This window comes from Python bivittatus, unplaced genomic scaffold (assembly GCF_059951505.1).
Source record: "Python bivittatus isolate LINGU-HERP-01145 unplaced genomic scaffold, Pbiv_v1 ctg000020_np1212, whole genome shotgun sequence".
In the NCBI taxonomy this organism is placed as follows: domain Eukaryota; kingdom Metazoa; phylum Chordata; class Lepidosauria; order Squamata; family Pythonidae; genus Python; species Python bivittatus.
This window is the reverse complement of record NW_028277030.1, coordinates 100824898-100847984: the sequence shown is the minus strand read 5'-3', so window position 1 is coordinate 100847984 and position 23087 is coordinate 100824898. Positions and strand designations below refer to the sequence as shown.

General features: G+C 37.2%; 1 protein-coding gene and 1 long non-coding RNA gene across 3 annotated transcripts in view; one reads left to right on the top strand and one right to left on the bottom strand.

Annotated features, from left to right (window-relative positions):
* LOC148217141 (uncharacterized) overlaps positions 1–23087 on the top strand; it is a 98718-nt gene that overhangs the window by 2040 nt on the left and 73591 nt on the right. For both annotated transcript variants that reach the window (XR_015796989.1, XR_015796985.1), the window contains exon 2: positions 327–456. This is a non-coding gene — a long non-coding RNA (uncharacterized LOC148217141). The remainder of the gene's footprint in view (positions 1–326; positions 457–23087) is intronic.
* Positions 11031–23087, bottom strand: part of DNAH8 (dynein axonemal heavy chain 8) — a 155787-nt gene continuing 143730 nt past the window's right edge. Inside the window, exons 85-89 of the mRNA XM_088145411.1 lie at positions 16902–17058; positions 13675–13827; positions 13388–13577; positions 12092–12213; positions 11031–11318 (exon numbers count right to left, since the gene is read on the bottom strand). Coding sequence (XP_088001537.1) covers positions 11031–11318; positions 12092–12213; positions 13388–13577; positions 13675–13827; positions 16902–17058 — 910 coding nt within the window. The remainder of the gene's footprint in view (positions 11319–12091; positions 12214–13387; positions 13578–13674; positions 13828–16901; positions 17059–23087) is intronic.

The window sequence follows — 23087 nt, the reverse complement described above, 5'->3', positions numbered from 1 at the left end:
AGACTAGAAAACCAAAGCTATGAATGCTAATACAACTTTTATTATAAGGTTACAGTAACAGAATCTTGCAAGTCTGAATGCATTTTCCCCCTCCCTCCTTTTATCTTTGTGAGAACTAGGGACTGTCAAGCCTGAGATACTTTCTCAAATTACATTTCTGCCTTGGACTCAAATTTCTGTTATCTAACCATGTCTTGGTTGCTGCTCTTCCTCCTGTTCCTCAACGTTATTCCTACTTTCATTACATTTTCTGTCTGAAGATGTAAAAGTGTAGTTGCTGCTTAATTTGAAGGAACATAATAGCTTCACTGCTTTTTGTGTACCAGCTGCAGTTTCTGGACCATGCCTAAGGAGAGCCCCCCTCTGTACAGTAATCAAGATATGAGGTTACCAGTGCATGGGTCAAACTTTGTCCAGGAATGATAATTGCTGGAGTACCAACTAAAGTAGGAAAAGGTACGTTTCACTGTTCCACTTGGGCATCTAGTAACAGTCAAGTGTTTGATAAGCACTTAGGCTATATACCTTCAGAGAAAGTTCACCCCAACTAGGTCAGGTTAACAGTTTCGTCTCTCAATATTACAAGAGGAGAAAAATTCCTCCATATCATCTCTTTCAGGCCATGTGTTACAGATTTCAAGTCATGCTTTCCTTAGTTGCTATTGGTTTCCCTCAATTCTGAAGTATCCTTTTTGGCAAGTTGGGTTCCAAAATACCTAATTAATATTTACCTAATATTCAAATTTTTGCTGCACCAAGTTTTGTATAATGACATTCCATTATTGGTACAATTATGTTTAGGGAAGTAACAAATAATGGTTAAAATATGGTATGGATCAGGATAAGGCACAGTGTGAAGTGTGGGCTACAGAGCAGTATGCAGTCTCTTCATTGAGAAAGATAGTCTCCTTTCCATGTATTTATCAAGCAGCTGAAGGTCATATATGTTTAGGGAACATGGTTAAACCCAATAATATCATGAATGCAGCTACACCAATCAAACTTAGAGCTCCTTGCTGCTAGAAGGTAGCAGCTTAGCACTGTTTTTCCTTTTATTGTATGAGCTTTCCTAACTAGCAACAAGTTTATTACACAAAAATATGTTATCATTAGGTATCTCATTTTTCAGGTTTCTGGAAGCCCAGAACAAATAATGTAGATCCTATATATACTGGCATGGAAGAGATAGGATTTATTTAGCTTTAACAGAGTACCGAAACTGTGACCTCATTAGTTCTTTTTGGGGGCAACACATATTTGATAATCAAAACATACTTAGGAAGTTTAAATAGAAATGCTACATTTTAATTGTTGCTATCAAATAATCATTATCTATAGCAGAAAGCAACATCCAATCTGTTATTCTTAATGCTCAGGATGTAACCCAGCACATTTTCCTGTAGAAGGGAATGTGCAGTAATTAACAAATTATGGGAGGCACTGATAAAAAGCATCATAATTGTGATGGTACTATATGTCTAACTCTTAGCATCAACAATTGGCCACTGTATTGTCCTGTGCTTGCTTTGGCTCTATGTATCATAGACAAGGTAAGGATATGCATAATTTAATTGCATACATCTGGTATGGTTATGCCTAAAGCTTTGCCTTGCTTGTGAAAAGTTAAATAAAAATGGAAGCAAAATATATAAGCCACATTCCATTCAGAGCTAAGCATCTAAACTCCTACTCTATTAGAACCAGCTGCCCTTCTGTTATTGAAACCAATGGGACTCTGGTTAAATTTCTCTCATTGACATTTGAAATTAAAAAAAGAATGTGTTTTAATCCTCATTTATTTTAAGAAATATCCAATATGTTGAACCTTCAGGAGATGGAAGCAGTATTTTCCTCCTTGAACAGATTTACTGGGTTAGTTCAGGGTTTCCGTGATTAAATGGGAGGAAAAGGGGCTACTCTGGCTCTGAATTCACCTGGCAGGCGTAACTCCCTTTTGTGAAGAAACAGTTGTGGTCGCAGTCTTTCAAAAGAATATGAAAGAAAGCAACTGACTTGCAACCAAAATGCCATGAAGATGAAAATAACTGGTTTGCAAAGAATGTCATTTTATATATTTTGATTATCCCATTTTGTTATTATATCAAAACAAGTCTGATCACTGATTATTCTTCTATCAGTTTTTCTTTTGCATGTCTGTCTTTTAGATAACAATTGACAACATCCTGTAGCTATACATGGACATTTATGCATGACTCCAACCATCATTGTCTGTGAGGCTATTGGCAATTATATGAAAAGCTCCCTCTGTCCTTTCCCTTCTTGTCATCATGTCATCACAGGAATGTACTGAAGGAGGCTCACTAAACTGAAGGCAGACAAGACAGAAGTGCAGTTAGTGGGTATTTGTCCTAATGAAGATAATGCAGTCTGTTCTGGAAGACGTTAGCATTCATTTCTAGAAGGAGAAAAGTGACTCCTGCATTTTGAATGTATATTTTCTAAATCCTATTAATTATGATTTGGCTTTAGTTTAGAAATACATAAATACAAATACATGTACAATCATCTAGTGCAAGCAAGAAAGGTACATGTTTTGTTTTTTAAAGCTCATAGAAGTCACCTTTCACAAAATGTAGAAGTCCCACATACATAATATCCAATTCTCCCTTTCTTTTGAAAGGAAGTGAACTTCATTCTCTGTCAATATTCCACCTGTATTCTCAAGCTGTGGAATGCAGGCAATTGTTTGTTGGCTTGCAAGGTAGTTAGAGATCCTACCTTGCATAGCGTAGCATAAGCATACTTGGGGTACAACTGGGCTTTAGTTGATCTTGTGCAAGATGTGCCAAAACTGAGCAACAAAGCCGCATGTAGCATTTGTATGATTAAGGTTGGTAACCTAATCAACATATTTTCTATCTTACTAAAAAGCATGATGTGAATGCTTTTTACCTGGTCAAAGCCATAATGAGCTTTGGAGGTCACTATCTAGGGCCCACTTAGTAAAAGCTAAGACACATGGGAGATTGTGACTTGAAATGTAAGATGAATAAATGGTAAAGAACATGAATGAATTAATTAAATGAAATAATAAAATAGATAGGTTGGATATCTGTGAAAGTAAGAAAACGGGGGGATGTAAAAGATCTGAATGAGGATGGTCTGATTTTGTGGAGTGGAATTGATGAATATATGCAGAGAAGTGAAGGTTTAGATTTAATTATAAATGAAAGCACATACATGTATGTCAGAAAGTATAAATTGGTATTATTTATGTGGTTGTGAGTAAATAAGAAGAAATCATAGGTTGATGATAATTGTACTCTGTGTGTGTGTGTGTGTGTTTATTTATTTAGTTGTGCATTTGAGTCTGTGTTGACTCCTGGTGACTGCCTGGACAAGTCAGTTTTGCAGTTTCCCTGCAGTGTTCTTGGCAAGATTTCGAAGTGATTTGCCATTGCCTCCTTCCTAGGGCTGACAGAGAGTGACTGGCCCAAGGCCACTCAACTGGCTTTATGCCTAAGGAAGGATCAGAACTCACAGTCTCATGGTTTCTGACCTAATGCCTTAACTAATACACCAAATTGGCCCTGTTACTGTATATTAAGCTCCAGTAAATAATGATAATGAAAGAACCAGGGAAGGGTTTTGGGAAAGATTGTGCACCATTCTGAATGAATGTTATTTAATGGAAAAATATATTCTATTATGTGACATGAATGAAAGGGTGGGAACGTGATAAGAAAGGAGAGGGAAAGTGATTGGGCCATTCAGGGATCTGAGAATGAATGAGAATGGTCCCTATATGGTGAACATCTGCTTAGAAAAAGGTGTGTTTGTTTTGAATGCATGGTTCAACCATAGAGCTATTCATATGGAGACCTGGCAAATGAATGGATATAAATCTAAAAACATGACTGATTTGATTTTTTATGATGAAAATTTGAGAGGATTAATGAAATTCTGAACAGGTGACAGACCAACTTTTTGAAGTGTCAAAAGAGGATCCTGCTTTTAAAAAATCGAAATGGAAAAAAGTAGACAAGTTAAGGTAGAACAACTATATATAGAGAAAATATGAGTCCCTTATGAGTCCCTTATGGCACAATATTAGAAAATAGAATAAATCCCAATAGAATGAATAAAAATGAATGTAAGGAAAGAGGATGTGAACACTGCTTGCAACAAGTGAAAAGAATATTACTGAGTGCCATAGAAGAGTGTGGAATTCTGGTAATGGAAAATATGAAAATATGAACTATGAGGCTTAGTGAAATGATCAAGTGAAAGAAGTTGTGCATGAGAAAAAATGCATATATAAATATGATTGCTGAAAAAAATGAGACAAATATATTGCATAACGTATATAGAGAAGAAAAAGTTACAAAGAATGTAGTTAAGAAGGTTAAGATTAAAAGAGGCAGAGTAAATGCAGAGTGATTGAGATGGAAATAAAAAATGTTTTAGATATTAGTAAAGATCATAACAACAAGAAGACTCTAATAGAATGAATGGAATTAAAAACAAATGTGAGAAATTATCTGAGATGAAACTGAAAGGAGGAATATTGAAAGGAGTATCCTAGAGATCCACATGTGATCACAGTGATCTGTCAAAGAGTGTCTCTGAAATCAGTGATACACATTTTAGTGTCCAAGAAAAAAAAAAATGATGAAAGGAAAATCACAAAGGCTATGAGAATGTTGGGTAATAAGTCTGTGGGTGTAGATGGTTATAAAGAAAGGTTAAATTATGGATGTAGTTTGCTTATGAAGTAGCTGTAAGAATTGTTCAATGTCTATGTGCAGTTTGCATCTGTGTTTGGAGATTGGAAGAATGTTGTTACTGTTACACTGTAGAAATGGAAAGGTAACAAGAGTAAATGCAAAAATTCATAGGAATGTGTTTGTTATGTATATCTGCAATTGTGTTTGGCAGAATTTTGACTGAAAGGGTACAAGAGGTAACAAGGCAAGTGAAATACGACTTTATGTCTGCCAGGGACAGTTCTTCAGCAATATGTGAATGTAATAAAATGCATTGCATGTTTGCTGATTTAGAGAAAGTCTATGATAGAATTAAGAGCTTGAATTATGACATGTTTTACATTAATATGGATTTGAAAATTCATTTCTGTATGCATGAGGTATAAGACAGAAGTAAAGAATGTGTTAGAATAAATGGAATGCTTAGGAAATGATTCAACATTGAGTGGGGAGTAAGACAAGGGATATGTGATGTCCTTCTGGTTTTTAATATAGGCATAGATATATAGGAATGTTTGTAGTGACATGAGAGGTGTGTTGGTTTGGGATGTGAATGTATGTGCACTTTTATATGCAGATGAAGTTGTGATCTTGGCTGACAACTCAAATAATTTGCAAATGTTAGACTATATGGAGCAGTGCAGAGATGTATCAAAAATCCAAGGTAGCTGGGTTTGACAGGAAAAGGGATTATAAGATTTTAGATTATATGCAAATGGTGAAAAAAAACTAAACAAGTAGATGAACTTGTGTACCTTGATGGAATTCTTGTTAGAGACAGTGAAATGGATATATAAATTTTAAGATGTGCAAATGATGGTAGTTAGGTGGCCTGTTATGATGGAAAGAAGTGAATGATTGTGTATAACAGTGTACTTCTGCTCATTTTGTTATTATGGATGGGGAAGAGCAGGTTGTGGCTCAACCTTGCCAAGACTGAGTGGCTATGGGTTTTGGGTCCCCCAGATCTGGGAGTTGCAGAGTTTCCATCTTTGATTCTGGACGAGGTGGCGCTACCCAATTCAGGTTTGGTGCACAATCTGGGGGTAATCCTGGACTCACAGCTGCTGCTCAAAGAGCAGGTGGCAGCTGTGACCAAGGGAGCCTCTGCACAACTGCATCCTGTGTGCCAGTTGCATCCATTCCTGGACCTGTTCATGGTCACTCACGCCTTGGTCACTTCCTGATTGGACTATTGCAAAACAATGTACATGGAGCTGCCCTTGAAAATCATCTGGAACAGGCAGTTATGGGCACATCTCATTATGCCCTTGTAACACTGTTACTCTGGAAGCTGCACTGGCTCCCAGTAGGCGTATGATTCAAGGTGCTGGTGATTACCTTAAAGCCCTATATGGGATAGGACTGGGTTACTTGAGGGACTACCTTCTCCCAAGAATATCTGCCTGTCCTACCTGCTCCCACAGGAAGGGCATGCTCCAGGTTTCTTCTTTTAAATCTTGTCATTTAAGGGGGACCTGGGGAACATGCCTTTTCTGTGGTTGCCCCTGCTGTCTGGAATGATCTCCCCCCCAAGCCTGATATACGACAGGCCCCCAACTCTTCTCGCCTTGAGGAAAGCCCTTAAGACCTGGCCGTTCCCCAGGCATTGGCGGCTGGCTGAGTGGGAGTCCCCGGTGTGGTTGTTATATTGTGTGCTTGGTCACCATTTTATATTTTGTACATATATAGTCTGTTGTTAGATGGTTAGATACAGTGAATGGTGTTGATGTGAGCCAGATTTAGTATATTTCCTTTTCTTATATTATACCTTCAGTTTCTTTATCTTAGTATTTCATTCTTGGTTTCTAAGTTTTGCACGGTGTTGCTTACACAGAAAGGGAATGGCAATATGGGTATATACCTCTTCACTTTACACTTTTAGAGCTTTGACTCTTTACCATTTTTTAATCTGTTCTCATGGCCTTTGAAGCTGCTGAGTATGGCTTCAGAACTAAATGTTGAACATAATTTATTATTTCTGAATTTGGCAACACAAAACAATGACTCCTTGCTGTCATCTAGTAGTTGTCCAGATTTTTGCCACCCAGAAATGGTAACTCTAGTAATGCTTGGATTGGCATCTTGGATTTCTTTACCTTACTTTCAGGGAACGAATCCTTAGGTGAAGTAAGGGACTTTGTGAACAATCCCCTATTAAGTACAAATAGTAGTGTTTGGTACAAACTTACTAAGAAATTGTACATTTGCCTTCATTTAATAAAGTAGGAATGCCACACATTATCTCCTGTGTACCTCTAGAAGCTGCAAAATCCTAAGGGGAGATTCTTCTTTGAACTAAAGAGAAAGACGTACTGCACTTCTGAAGAGTTTTAAACTGTGTGTTAGAAAGTTTTTTGTTTTTTTTTAAATCCCTGGCAGTGACAGAAAAAATGAGAGAGTTCTTTGGGGCTCCTGGGAATACCTGATTTCCTGTTAATAGCTGTAGGGGGAAAAGTCCTCTTTCTTGATCATTTTTAAACAGTAGGAGACAGATGTGTTTCAGTTTCTTTCTTACGGTGAGAATTGCATAAATAGCATAAATAGAGTCCCACCTCCAATCACTAAAAACTGCAACACCTTGCTAGCGAACAAAGACTTATGAGCCATAATGGGACACATTAGTTCAAGCTGTTGAAACAAATCATTTGGAGTATTGAAATCTGTACTGGGGAAAATGAATAGGAATATTTATCCTTTCTAATTGGATGAAGACTACCTGATTACTGTTACAATGCAGCATTCTACAGTAACAAAGGGCCTACATCAAATGTATACATTTAAAACCCAATCTCCATCCTCCTCCATCTTCCCCAATGCTATGTCATATGTGACTAAAAAGGTGAATTCCAAATTTCTCTTTAACTAATTCTATTTCCCCAAACTTTTCCTGCCCCCATCACCCATTTTCAAGCATCCTGTTTGTGGGTACAGTATAATTAGTTTGTTTTGTGGATCAGCGTTTGTCACTCAATAAAAAACTCAGTACTGACTCACTTCCTCATTCTGCCCTGTGCTTTAGAGGAAGCTCCTAAATTCTGATTTTTTTATAAAACAGGGAAGGGCAAGACATACATCCCAAATGAGATTTCCAAGGGTGGGAGGCAGAACGCAGCTTCAAACCACCATTTTTTCATCAGGATCCTCCATGTGTGTTGAACTTCCAGTTCCCATAATCTCCAGCTGATATGACCTTTAGCCATGCTAGTTCAGAATTAGGTAAACTGGATTCCAGATAAGTAGAGGATACCAGAGGGGGGTATCTTCAAGAATTGCTGAATGCATCATTGGCTGTCTGAATTCAATTCCCTTTTTGAATTATTTTAATTTCCGGGAAGAACTACAGTCTCATAGAATAGTTGGAGAAAGAATGAGCGAATCAGCTTCACTGGCTCAAATTTTTCTTTCCTAATAGAATCCTTTAGCCTGCAATGAGAAATGTCTTTTAATGAATAATCAGCAAGGGAAATAAGTCCCCACTTGCAAATCTGTGATATGTCAATACTTTTGATTTAGTATAGCAATAAACCACCCACGCTGTGTCTCTGATTAATTGATAGAAAGATGGTTTAAGGCAGGTATTGCAAAAGCATTGTACCATGCCAAGTAGTTTGGTAAGAAACTGGAAATGGGTTAAATAAATTATTATGTTTAAGGCAATAAATCATTTCTTCTGTATCTTGGTCATCATGCTCCATATGTCTGACATAAATTTTGATCAAATAAAATTAACGTATCTTATTTAGCGCTTTAAAGCAAATCATTATATTTAGGCTCAATATTTTCGTATCTAGAAATAATTGGTGGAACAGGTACTAAAGTAACTTTCTGAGATTTAAACAGGAATGGGTATAAAATTACTGATTTATTAATTGGGATTGCCAGATATTGAATGTCAGAGCTGAGTCATCTCTCTGCACAGCTTAATTTGGAGCATTCTATTAGTGGATCAAGTACAGAAAATCTCCAAGAAAAAGCATTTGGTCACAAGTCAGTGAAATAAAAAAAGATTCTTAGAAGAAAAAGCTAATGAGATAGAAAGTAGCCTACATTCCTTATGTTAACTTTGATTCCTGGATCTGGTAACACCATATTAGAAAACACCAGGAAAGACCACAGCATGAAAGGTATTAATATTTATGTATGGGTTCATACATTATGCCTCACCATCGTGTGATTTGTTTGGACCTGACCCAGTGTACTGTGAAAACCTAGCCAATGTGTTTTATAAATTAACCATGGTTCATGGTTTAGTGTGTTATACATCTCCAATTGTAATTTAATAAATAAACTGTGTTTAAGCAAATCATGAAGTATGTGCAAAGCAGTTCATCAAGTTCTTCTTGTATCAGACAAAATTGTTACATGGTTGATTAATTTGGTGTGCATTGTAGGAGGAGAGTCGTGTTAGTCTATTGTAGCAAAAATTAGGAGTCTGGTAGCACCTTTTCTGGCTAACAAATTTTACTTAAAAGCATCAGCTTTCATGAGCTGTAGCTTACTTCATCAGATGCATAGAGTGGCTAGACTGTTGTAGGATTTAAACTGAAATGAGTTAGGGCAGGAGGAAAGGGAGGGGAAAACAGGTTATGCAGATGCAGGATAAACCTGAGACAGATTTATCAATTTACTTTATTGATTTCATTTAATTTATGAATTATCAATGTTATTTTATCAATTAACAATTGTAATGTGTTAGAAAACCCATTGTATCTGTTGGGACCTTCTGAGGTTGCTGGAAACCTTTTGATGTATGTGAATTCAGCAATCTCTCACTCAATAGTACTGTTAAACTCTTGTTTTTCCAAAACAGTCACTTTGAAGACTGCCATAGAGTGTCGTGGGAGGTTGAAATGCTCTGATATTACTTTGTTCTTATGCCTTGATGTCAAACTTATATCCATTAATTATTTTGCACAAAGCTTGTCCTACTTGTTCTATGTAGAATCCAGAGGGGCATTGACAGCAGATGATGGCATATATCACATTACAGGTACTCCTCACTTAACGACCATTCATTTAGCAACTGTTTGAAGTTACAACAGCACTAAAAAAGTGACTTATGACCAGCCTATGAAGTTATGACTGTTGCAGTGCCCCTGCAGTCACATGATCATGATCCAGGCGCTTGGCAACCAGGTCACACTTCTGATGGTTGCAGTGTCCCAGGGTCACATGATTGCCATTTGTGATCTTCCCAGCTGGCTTCCGGCAAGCAAAATCAATGGGGAACCACATAATTCACTTAACAACCACATGATTCGCTTAATGAACACTGCAAAAAGGTCATAAAATCAGGTCCGGTCACATGATGATTTGCTTAATGGCTGCATCGCTTAGCAACCTAAATTCCAGTCCCAATTGTGGTTGTTAAGCAAGGACTACCTGTAGAAGAAAATATGTGAAGGCCTCTCTAATGATGTGTGTGTACTTGTTAGGGCCTTTGATGATGTGGGAGCAAAATAGACATCTGGGTTTGTTTTAGGGTTAGCATAATGGTTGTTTTGTTTCTTCTTGCTTGCTTGTAAGAATTTGTTTCAGATTGAGTGGTTGTCTGCAATTATGAGTTGGCTACTCAGTATCTGAGAAAGTTCAATGTCATTGTCCAATATCAATACCTTCTACTGATCATTTTGCCCTCTGTAGTAATTCTGGAGGTACTGTTTTTCTCCCTATAAAGGGACATGTTAGTCTAAAAATTAAAATATTCTCTGTAGTAAAATTTGTTCCAATAGCAGCCTTTGTCATTATGCTTATAATGGGTGTAGTTTACAGCTCATATAAAGAAATGTTTCTTTTCCATTGACTTAATTACTTAGGTTTCAAGTAATCTGCTTAAAAGCAAGGATGTTGTAATTGAGCTGTAGTTTGCAGGGTCTTTTTCAAAAATACACATCCCCCAAATTTGTTCCTCACTATACCTTCAGAACTGGTATATGCCGTTCTCTAGTTTCTGACAGGCAGCCTGATTCACAAACCAGTTAAAACTTGGGCTTCAAGAAAATACTTACATTTTTAGAAGCTTAGTTCCAACAGACTTTCCAATGACTTGTCCCATAGAATTTAAATGCTATAATATGTTTAGCTAAAAAGTACAATTATCATGAAAAGGGGAAAAAGACCAAAACTAAGACTGATTTTACATTTTGACAATAAGATTTAATATGGCTAGGAAACAAAGCATAACTATACAAAACAGAATTTCTAGAAAGAGGAAATAGAATATCTAATTATGAGGAAAAATTAATTTGTATGCCCTAGTGTTTTTCATATGTGTTTTTGTTGTAGTCCAAGGACTAGAATTTATTTAATATCACACAGAAGAGCTACTCCTCTCAGTATCCAATGATCAGGAGATACAGTTGTTCTTAGGTAGATGGCAGTGATATAAGTCAAATCTGTTCTTCTTGGCTTCTTATAAATGGGACAAACATAAAGCTTAGGATCTCTTGGGCCTGTTGTGTTTATTGCAAATATATGTACAACAGGAAGTAAAGTGAAAAGAATCTTTGCTGTAGATTCAGTGAGCTTATTATTACGTCTATCCCATCCGGCTCCATCCAAGTATAATCCATAAATATATACCCCTTCCTGTGTGAAAAGAATGGATATTTATTATGCTTAGAAAAGTATCTGCTTTTAATATTACAACATAACTTGACTGATTTAACCTGTCCAGTATAAGCTATAGTATAATTAGCAACACTTGAAAAGGTAAAGCAATCTGTAACATTTCTGAATGACGTTGCTCACATAGTTGAGTTTACTGAAGAGAATCAAAATACTTTTTTGGCTTTTCTTTTTTCCTGCCCTTTTATGTGTTTGTGTGAGAATGAATGGAATTTCCTATTTTATGCGCTATCCATCTTTCTAGCTAGGCATGTTTTCCAACTGTATATTCTCTAATCCCCTAATACACATTTTTCTTAGTGGGGATACATTAATGTGAATATATTTACACCTACATCTATACCTGTATCTATATCTGAGAGCACTTTGACCAAAAGTAATATTATGGAATCAGGAAAATGCAAAAACAGATTGCAATAAGAAAAATGCCTTGCACAGTTCCCCTTTAGATCATAGAAGCAAATCAGCCTGCAAAAGTTTCTGTTACACTGATGTAATGCTCCTCTATCTCCCTCCTCCATCTTTGCTGCTCTGATGGTGGAAGGTGGGAAAGGAGCGTGTCAGGGCTACATGAGTGAAAGCACTTATACGTTCTTTCTTTCTTTGTTGAAAAATCTAAAGCAAAATACAGTACAAACCAACCTTTTTTTTTTTTAAATCAGGTTAGATTTACCAGAATATAGAAGTAGTTTTGAAATTAATGTGAACAAAGGATGTATCAGTGGTGTACTTACAGGAGGGGCTGCAGTGATTTCTTCTTTGATTTGTTTCAGCACTTCATTATGTATAGTCACTGTATCCAAAGCCCAGCCTTTATGTGCTCTTGTAACTTCTTGCCTCATAGCTGTTAGAAAGCCTGTAAAATAGGTCAAAAAATAAGACAAGTTTAATACAACTTTTTTCTTGTATACATTTTTATACTGTAGTGCTTTGGGGCTGTAATATTCATGTAAAAAAAAGAAGAAGAAGAACCACTAAAATTCTGAGCCAAGATTGCCTAACACAAAATATGGATAAATAAAAAGAAACAAGAAAAATAAAATAGAACTATATACTGTAAAAATTGCTATATATTTGTGAACTAATAATAGCAACACCTAGAGGCTAAGGAGTTAAGGAATTAGAGGTTGTAATTAATAAGGCCACTGATCGCCTTATTATAACATGAACTATATATAGGCTGCTGGTCTGGATGTGGACTAAGGTCTTGGATTGTATTTTATATCTGGAGAAGCATAATGTTTTAAAATTGAAAGCTGAACCAGGATAAAAAAGGAAATACAACAATAAACTTTTAGAAGAACTGTACAGTGCATCAATTCATCACATGAGTCCTTAAACCACTGATGATCGCAAACAATTAATTATCTGTTCCAGTCTTGTGGCTCATATTCTCTTACAATTACTTATCTTCCCCTTGCTCTTTCAAAAATGTCTGTCTTTTGTGAATAAAAAAAGGTGCCAACAAGGGGTTGATAATCCTCTAACCATGACCAGGATAAGTTTTGAAATGCAATCCTCAAAAGAACCATTGTATTTTTTAATCAGTTTATGAAATACAGAATTTTGTTAATTTGATACAACAAATTGGCATTTCGTAATTTAAAGCTGTAATAAAATGTTTTTTACTAATAAACTATATATCAAAATGGAGAAAATCCTTGGTAACAATGTATGCATGTTGACTTTCACCTATATGAAACAATTTTGTACATTTTAGCAGTTTTAGAAAGAAATGCATATATTTAATTTGTATGTCTTAAATGATGCTATACTCACTGGATTGTTCAAATAATCAGATAAAGAGAAATATGACTTTCACATGAATCTAACAGAAATCCTGAATAATAATTTATAATTTATCAACATGCAACTGAAAAAAAAAGTCCTTTATATATATTGGATTCCAGGCCCTACTTCTACATGAATGTGGTAGAATAAATCAAATTAAATGGAAAGCTCTAACTAACACAACTGTCCTCTTACAACAGAACACATTGTTCATTGTATCTATAGTAAATGATATTTACCTTGAGGATTAAAAAATCCAGTCATCCAAAACACATGTGGCCTTCCTTCAAAGATCCAAGTGCGGAACTGGGCATTTCTCTCTAAAAGTTCAGTAAACCAGAATCCCAGGGTGGAAGAATCCCATGATACACGCTTCCAAAGCTGAGGGATTCGAGCATCGTACATGTTATCAAGAGCATCTCTTAGGTTCTAGAGAAGTGAAAAAGAAAACATGTCTTAGTGTATTTGGATAGAAAATGTGTTTGTTTCAAAATGAATAATTACATATAATACTGTACTTGGTTACCTCACTCATAATAATAGTTCCTTCTATGGCTAGTTTAAGGTCAAGGAGGCTGTTTCGGACTATTTTGATAACTTTCTGCATCCGGTCAATTTCTTGGCGAAGAAAAATATTCATAGAATTAAGATGGCCCATTTTAATTAAACGAGCTTTTACCTAAATACAAGTAATTAAGAGAAAGCAAGTCAGTCAATAAAGCATTTAGGATAGCTTTATCCTAAATAAAGAATATTTAGACAACAGTCTTCCTATTTACAATAGAATCTGCATGTATGTTCATGTGCATCAACTTTGTCAACAAGCAAACACCTCCTCCTCCTCTTCCCAGCCAAGTCTAGTGTATAGTTCCCACATGACAGAAAATCCCACATGACAGTAAAAACACATCAATACTCTTGATAATGAACATATTTTTCTCTTTCATGGTATACCAGTTTGTGGTGCAACCTCACCCTAACAATAGGGCTGGACCTGATGAACTTTGGATATTGGTTTGGTGGGGTATTTTGAAAATATGTGAGTATGTGAGAATAAAGGCAGTAGATTATGAAAAGTAAATTAAGAGTTCAATCCAGAAACTTGTCATACTTTTTTTAAAAAAGAAAAGAAAGAAAGAAAGAAAGAGAGAGAGAGAGAGAGAGAGAGAAAGAAAGAAAGAAAGAAAGAAAGAAAGAAAGAAAGAAAGAAAGAAAGAAAGAAAGAAAGAAAGAAAGAGAAGTGCTTTAATGCTACTGCAGAACCAAATGTATCTTTAGAACTCTAGTATTCCTATATGTGTTCGAATAGCTACAGGGAATACATTTCATGAAAAAAATTCTATGCAGCCACCATGAATTCTAACGGAGAATGTCTGGGGGCAGCCCTCAGTGGAATGTGCCTTAAATCAGTAGACATTATAGTTATCTAGGCTCAGATATACAATGGAAATGACTATCTAGTTAGTGGAAGGCAATGCAATTATTGTATTCTTATGTTTATTTAAGATTTGTAACCAATTGTTGCAGACAAGGAATGTACCGTCATGTGGGATTTTCTATTCAATTCTGAGAAATAAGTACAGTAACTAACAACAGTATTATATGTACTACATTTAATAAACCTTTTATGGTTTTTTTAAAGCGGGAGGAGAAATTACAACTTTAATATTTGTATTATTTTTTCATATCTCTTCTGGGTGAATCTTATAACATTTTTTATCCATTGCTCTTGAAGAACTCATTGGAGTTTTAAATGGCAGCACAGATGTGCCAATGTGTGCAGCATCTTGACTATAAATATGAAAATTATTCACTAATATGCCCAGTTGTTTGAAGTTATTATAATCTAGGGATGCACATGACCTTTGATATGATATATGGAATCAAGGGAAACATTCTCATTGGTAAATGATTAGCTAATAATTTTTCCTTAAGGTAGAGTCATTACATACATATCCAGCCAAATTCCTATTTTAACATCATAAAGGGACTAATTTCCTCCTTATGCAGCACCCGAGAATTTCTTCTAATAGCAGATTTAGAGCCCAGCTAAAGCAAGATGGGTGCATTTCAGGGAAACTATTCTCTACAAAATAAAAGTCCTCCTCAGGTTGATTGGAAAGAGAGGGTTATAAAGCAGGACAAAGCATTTCATTCATATTCATTCATTCATTCATTCTGAAGTAGAACTGTCTTCATTCTAATTTTATTTCCTGGAATTCCATCATTCTTGGAATTATGTCTTTTTTTGGAGCGTGTGGATCACCTCAGAAAGAAACTCCTTTTTTAAATTAAAAATGTTTCCAAAAACACAAATTAAGAAAAGAAGCAGCTTTGAATAGACAGCAGTGAATGAGAAACAAATAAACAACAAAAGAAGCAGGGATAGGTTTATGAAATCATTTGCCCTCAAAGCCTTCTCCCCTTTTGTCTTTTGTTCATTAACATTTAGTGCAGCCCTTGGAAAGTGATTTTAGCTCTTTTTAACACAAGGGCTATTTGAGGAGATCTAACTAATAAGTAGTGGAGAATCAGCAGCTGTAGACTATTAAACAGACAAGCCCCTTGGAACTAAGATACTAAGAGGTTTGAGAATCCATATTTAATCTCAGGCTGTCAACTCAGCAATGCTGTTAGCACATTTTGAAATAAGGTAACGTTTCAATGGTAATGTTGCCAAGCTCAGCACTGAACCTGAACCATTTCCAGGTCAGATTGAGGCTATGATGGTAATCCCCAAACAGACAACCAGATAGTATAAGTGTTCAAAGTCCCAGAGGCCTGAGGTCAGAGTGGTCATTTCAGCTCCTGCTTCAAATATGAGTTAGTAGATACTGCTCTTTCAATCAAGCAAAAAGAAAAGGGTTGGTAGCTTTTATTTATTACCTGGCTAAGCCAAATCATACCAACCTACTGGCTTCATACTGAATGCCATTTGCTGGGGTCAGTAATGTCTATCCTGTGAAAAGCTCTCAGAAGAATGAATGAATGGTTCAAGGTGAGTCAATTACAGTGTTCCTTAAATGACTGCAAGCCATTCAGGGCCTGGGACTGCAAAACAACCTCAAACCATTATAATCCCATCTTCATGCTTCACAATTATTTTGCATTAATTCTGTTCACTGCTCAGAGTCACTTGCTGAGATGGGCAGCCATATAAACTGGATAAATAAATAAGGATGAGGTTGTTTTGTTGGAATGCAGTATTTCATTTTGTCCAAACACATCATTTCACATTTTGCCAACAAGTTTCACTTTCATCTCACAAAACATAGTTCTAATATTCTGCTGTATTATTTAGATGATCTTTGGCAAAGTTGAAATATGTGCTACATGTAGTCCAGCAGAGCCATTTTGGCAGTCCTCCAAAACCCACCCCACTGCTGATACTTGACCACAAAGAAGATAATTTTCAGCCAGTGTGATTTTTTTTTTTTTTGCTTTTGTAAAAGCAATTGTAAAATATATTGAATAACAACCATGAAACCCACACCCTCCCCCAAATGTTAGTCCATTCCCTCCAGTGATCTTATCACACAACCATGATATCTCTGTGGCCCTCAGAGGCAAATATGGGCCTTAACTAAAGAAAAATTGCCCATCCCTGGTTTAAACAAACAATGGCAGAAGTGTGAATCTGACACACAAATAAGGGGATGAGAAGGGATTTCCTTTGAGCACATTTAAACAATTCAAGGAGTTTACTATTATGGATTAGTATTTTCATGGTCATATGTACTATACAACAATTACCTCATGGGGTACATAATCAGGGGGCAGTTTCTCAAGCATATCTTCAGCTGATCTATACACAATAGCTTCTCGAGTTTCTCCTACTCCACCTCCACTTTCTTTTGGTTGAATATTGGTAATAGTGTTCAAGACATCAGCTGCTGTGTTACTCTGATATCTGAAAGGAATATTAAATGATACGTAATAAAGTCAGAACTTATAAGAACAATAAATTGTCAAATAGAATTGTTATAAATGACCCACACTGAAAAGTCACAGACAGTTCAATCGGATCCTGCTATTCTGGCACTGGGAAAAAAGAGAACAAATTCATCAATCTGAAGATGATCAAACCGTGATTCGTCATGACATTGAACATAACCAGAAGATGGCTTTCGTATGATTTATTTCTGAGACTTTAAAACAGGCAAGGCCAACTAGCAGCCCATAATACTGTGAAACACAGAGTTGCATTTATTAGTAAAAAAAATCCATATCTGTGTTCATGTATAATACTAAGCATTTTGTAGACTAATTTCAGCAGGTTTCTGTCTTGTTTCTTTTCCCCTTCCATCTCCTTATCCACTTGACTGAAGAGGAGGAACTTGGAAACTTTTAGTTAGGCTAATATCCAGGTTTGAGTGTGTGAGGCCCTCAAATGCTTTGGAGTTTCTGAAAACAATTTGTTATTCTTGGCCAGGCTCTTCAAAATCTGCAGGTATTAGATATGTGCTCTCTATATAAATTCAGCATTGCTTTGAAAACATTTTTAAGATGGGAAGCTCAGGGAGATATTAGTGCTCCAAATGGTTTTTCAATGTTTTATCTAAACTTTAAAGCATAAAAATTGAAGTAAAGGAAGGACCTGTGGAGAAAAATCTAAAGCTTCTGTAGATTCCCCAGTTACATGCTAGCCTCTCAAACTGGAAATGCCATTTAAATTCTTCAGTATATTGTATTGTCGAAGGCTTTCATGGCCGGCATACGATGGCTGGTGTGGGTCTTCCGGGCTGTGTGGCCGTGGTCTTGAAGTTTTGTTTCCTAACGTTTCGCCAGCACCTGTGACCGGCATCTTCAGAGTGCAGGAGCACAGACAGGAGCACAGACAGGGCACAGAGAGAACTGCTCCTGTCTGTGCTCCGGCCCACACCAGCCATCTTCAGTATATTGTTCTTTAACTATGCTTGGTGGATGATCATAGTTCATTCAGCAAAATATTTTTTAAAAAGCTGCTGCAGCAGGAGTTTCCTAGCATTCCAAATGAGGTTGCTAGAAGGTGATGAGGAATCAGCTACAGAGGATGCTTGAAGAAATGGATTATCTAAAAGAAATGGATTATGTAAACCACCCAGAGTTGTTCACCAAGTGAGGGGGCTTAAAATTTGATCAAAGAAGGTAATAAACAAATAAATAAAATCTGGATCCCTTTCAGCCAGCCAGTCAGGCAGCTCTGACAAATGAAGTGACACAAGAGATGCCTACCATCAGCTAGACAAAGTTGCTCGATTTCACTTGGAGTTGGACTCCAGTTGGGCAGATCCCTTGAAAGTGACTGAGACACATCTGAGCCCTGTTATGTGGGAAGAGTTTGAGCTAGTTGATCCTAAGGAAGTAGACCGGGTCATTGTGGTTGTGAGCAAGCTGCAGTGGCTCCCAGTTTCCTTTCAGGTGCAATTCAAGATGCTGGTTATTACCTTTAAAGCCCTATATGGCATGGGACCAGCTTGCCTCCCCAAGGACTTCTATCTGTCCTACCAGATTGGATAAGGTGGACATGTCCTAGTCTCTTCCCTTAAATGTTGCCATCTTACAGATCCTAGGAAGTGTGCCTTTTCTGTGGCAGCCCCTGACCTATGGAAGACTTTTCCCCTGAGCTTTGGCAAGCCCCCGCACTTTTAACCTTCTAAAAAGCACTTAAGACCTGGCTTTCCCCCAAGCACTGGGATAGGGTGAGAACTTGTTGTGGACTGCATGGAAAAGTTTAGCTGTGGTGCCAGGTCTTTTGCTTTTAAAGCTTTTATTATAGATAGATATTCTTTTATTTTTAGTTGTGAGCCACCCAGAGTTTGGTTCAAGATGGGCAGCTATATAAACATTTTAAATAAATAAATAAATAAAATCATGGGACATCATCATTGACTGCCAATTACAATCCAGCCTTAACCAAAATGCTCATGTCCTGATCACCACACAGTTGGACTTTTGCAGTTTATACAGGGCTATGTTTGAAGATGACTTGGAAACTGCAACTGATGCAGAATGTAGTGATGAGGCTACTAGCTGGAGAAATACACCATTTCCAATAGAAAAGAATATGTGTAGCTTGGGGTTGAACTGTGGAGTCCTTGGGGAGTCCTTGGGGTTCTCTGAGCTTGGTTGTTTTCTTGCAAACGTTTCGTTACCTGGCTTGGTAACATTTTCAGTGCTAGGATGGAGTGGAGATTGCTCTCTGTTTATATACAGTGGCTTGCCCTGCCTGTGTTGGTTTTTTTTTTTTTCCTGGTAGTTCCTTGATTAGGGTATTGTTTACTGCTTGATTGTATGTCTGGTGATAATCTTGGTGTTAGTCTCTGCTTATCTGGCTGATGATTGCTGGTGAGGAGATGTTCTGGTCTTTTGTTTTCCTCTCTATTGTCTCTTTGGAATAGTGTGTAGATGTTGTTTATCTCTATGTGCCTGCTGATGGCTGCCTTGTCTGAATACCAAGCTTCCAGGAATTCCCTCGCATTTTTGGATTTAGCTTGGTCTAAGATGCTAAGAGTTTCCCAGTTGAAACTATGGCTATGGTTACACTATCTGCCAGTAGGTTTCTGTGCCAAATTCAAAGTGCTGGGTATTTCCCATAAAACCTTATATAGTATATCAGGGACTGTTTTTCCAAGCATGCTTTGCTATCCAGTGCAGTCACCTATTGAGAAACTGCCCCCCGAGAGATCTATGGCTTGGGATGAAATGTCAGGCTTCTTGATAGTAGTTCCTGCACCCTGGAATATGCTGCCTTTGGAAGGATAGTTTCCACGTCTTTCCTTTTGCTTAAAAAGGAACCCTCAGCCCATAGTACAGTTGTTGGGCAGCTATTAGTTAATTTTTATTTCTTTTAATGATTGTGACATACTTTTTTTCTTTATGCCTTTTCTTTTTCTTTTTTCTTTTTGTTATAAACCACCCAAAGTTCTAGTGATTTGGGTGGTAGACAAAAACTGTAAAATAAACAAATAAATAAATATCCTTAGTTATCTGCTTCTGACAAATCAGTAGGGAAGGGCTATTCATGACAGCAGTATCTGGCAAACCACAAATGGGTATCTTATACATATTCAGCAATATTTACATTTTAGGGCTACCTCTCTTTAATTTCAAAGACAGGGATATAACTGCAGGCCACAAACATATGACTGAATAATGAAGTGTCAAAATGATAATACATGTTGTAACATAATGCCAACATCAAAGCAATTCCCCCTCCCCTACAGCAAGTCCTGCTGTGCTGCCTTATTGTGGCAGGGAGAGGGAGTGTTTCTAGGAGAGATAAATGAAGAATGCTGGGAGTGGAAGTGTATGCCAAGAGTTTATTCATCCCAAGGCATGAAAGTCATTCCAGCTGCCATCCATCCATTCATTAATCAGGAATCAGAAAAACTGTGGAATGAAATTGTGGAAGTTGCCAAGAAGAGAAGAGAAGCTAAGAATGGCAAACATTTCAGGAAGGAACTTAACAAAGAGTTTCAGAGAGCTGTTAGAGGAGACAAGAAGCAGTATTCAAATAATATCTATAAACACATGGACGATGGAAACAGAAATGAAAACAAGGAAAATCTTCCAAAAGATCTCAAATTGGTATGCTAAAGGACACCAATGGACAGATAGTAACTGATTCAAAGGAGATCAAACAAATATGGAAGAAGTATACTGAATTGTCTACAGTAGAGGTGTCAAATCTAAGATACCTTAGAAGATATAGGTAGTCCTCGCTTAACGACCATTCATTTAACGACAGTTCAAAGTTACGATGGCCTCAGAAAAAGTGCTTTACAACCTGCATTCTTACTTATGACTATCACAAACTGTCACACCACCTCCTGCGGACACATGATCACAATTTGCAACCTTTTTTACAACCATTGTTAAGTGAAACACCATGGTCATTAAGCAAATCATGGTCGTTAAGCTAATTCTGGCAAAAAACGTCCATTGGAAAAGCTGGATTTGTTTAAAAACCATGAGATTTGCTTAATGACCATAGTGATTCACTTAATGACCATCATAAAAATCGTCGTAAAATCAGGTCCAGTCATGTGGTGACTTGCTTAATGACCACCCTGCTTAACAACCAATTTTCTGGTCCCTATTTTGGTTGTTACATAAGGACTACCTGTATTCTCTACTTACAAGAACATCTAGTATTAGGAGATGAAGTTAGATCAGCACTCTGGTCATTACCAAGTCAGAAGGCTACACAAATATATGGAATATTGACAGAAATATGGCAAGCAACAAAGGAAGAATTAGTAAAAGTTGTAACCAAACTATTCTAGAAAACCTGGTGAATGATACAGTGGCCAGCTGATTAGAAGAGGTCAATTTACATTCCATTACAGATATTCTTCATTTAACAACCACAATAGGGACTGGAAAATTGGTTGTTAAGCAGGGTGGTCATTAAGTGAGTCACCACATGACTGGACCCAATTGTATGACCATTTTTACTATGGTTGTTAAGCAAATTACCACAATCGTTAAGTGAATCACATGGTCATTAAACGATTCACATGTTTGTTAAATGAATCCAGCTTCTCCAATGGATGTTTTTTGCTGGAATTCATTTAATGACTGCGGTGATTCGCTTAACGGCCATTGTAAATGTCACAAATCATGATCATGTGACCACAGGGGTTGGTGTGACAGTTTGCGATGGTCGAAAGTGCAAGTACGGTTTGTAAAGCACTTTTTCTGAGGCTGTTGTAACTTTTAACTGTCTTAAACAAATGGTTGTTAAGCAAGGACTACCTGTACCAAACAAAGGAGACTTAACATAGTGTGCAAACTATCGTATAATACAGTGGTACCTCGGGATACGAATGCCTCTACTAACTAACTTTTTGGGTTACGACCAGCTCCGGCCACAAAAATTTACCTCGATATGTGAACTCCGCCTCGGAGTACGGTCATTTTTCCACCCTGACACATGGTCTGCGCCAATTTTCCGCCCCTGACACGTGGTCCGTGGCCATTTTCCTGCCCTGCCGCACGGCGCCAGGCCGTTTTCCCGCCCCACCGTGTGGCACCTGGCCGTTTTCCTGCTGCGCGGCACCTGGCCATTTTCCCGCCCCTGCCGCGTGGTCCACGGACGCCAGAACAGATTAACGGTAATTACATTGAACCTTATAGGAAAATTTGCTTTGGGGTGCGACCAAATTCGAAGGGCGGAACGGATTAACCGGATTTACATTGAACCCTATGGGGAAATTTGCGTCGGGTTACGACCAACTTGGGATACACCCAGAGTCACGGAACAGATTAAGTTCGTATCCCGAGGTACCACTGTATTCTTAATTTCACATGCTAGCAAAATAATACTTAGGATCATCCAATCCATATTAGAGCCTTACATGGAAAGGGAGATCCCAGATATTCAAGCTGGCTTTAAAAAGGATGAGGAACACAACACATTGTTTCTGATACATGCTGGTTAATTGAGAAAGCCAAAAAATACCAAAAAGAAGTCAGTGTGTATTTCATTGATTATAGAAAGGGCTTCAATTGTTTTGAACATGTCAAGCTGTGGAAAGTGCTCAGAAAAATGGGAATCCCAGAACATCTCATTGTCTTATGAAAAACTTATATACAGGTCAGGAAGCCACAGTACAGACAGAACATGGCAAAACAGACTGGGTCCAGGTTGGCAAAGGAGTGTGTCAAGGCTGCATATTCTCCCCTTATTTATTCAACCTATATGCAGAATATATATGTTAAAGAAGCTGGATTGGAAGATAAGTGTGGTTTTGAAATTGGAGAAAGAAACATCAATAACCTGTGCTACACTGATGACACTACCCTGATAGCTGAAAATGCAAAAGAACTGCAAGCCCTAGTAGTAAAAGTCGAAGTGCGCAGAGAAAAAATGGGACTAAAATTAAATATAAAGAAGACCAAACTAATGACAACAGGTACAACAACCAGTCTTAGAATTGACAATAAAGATATTAA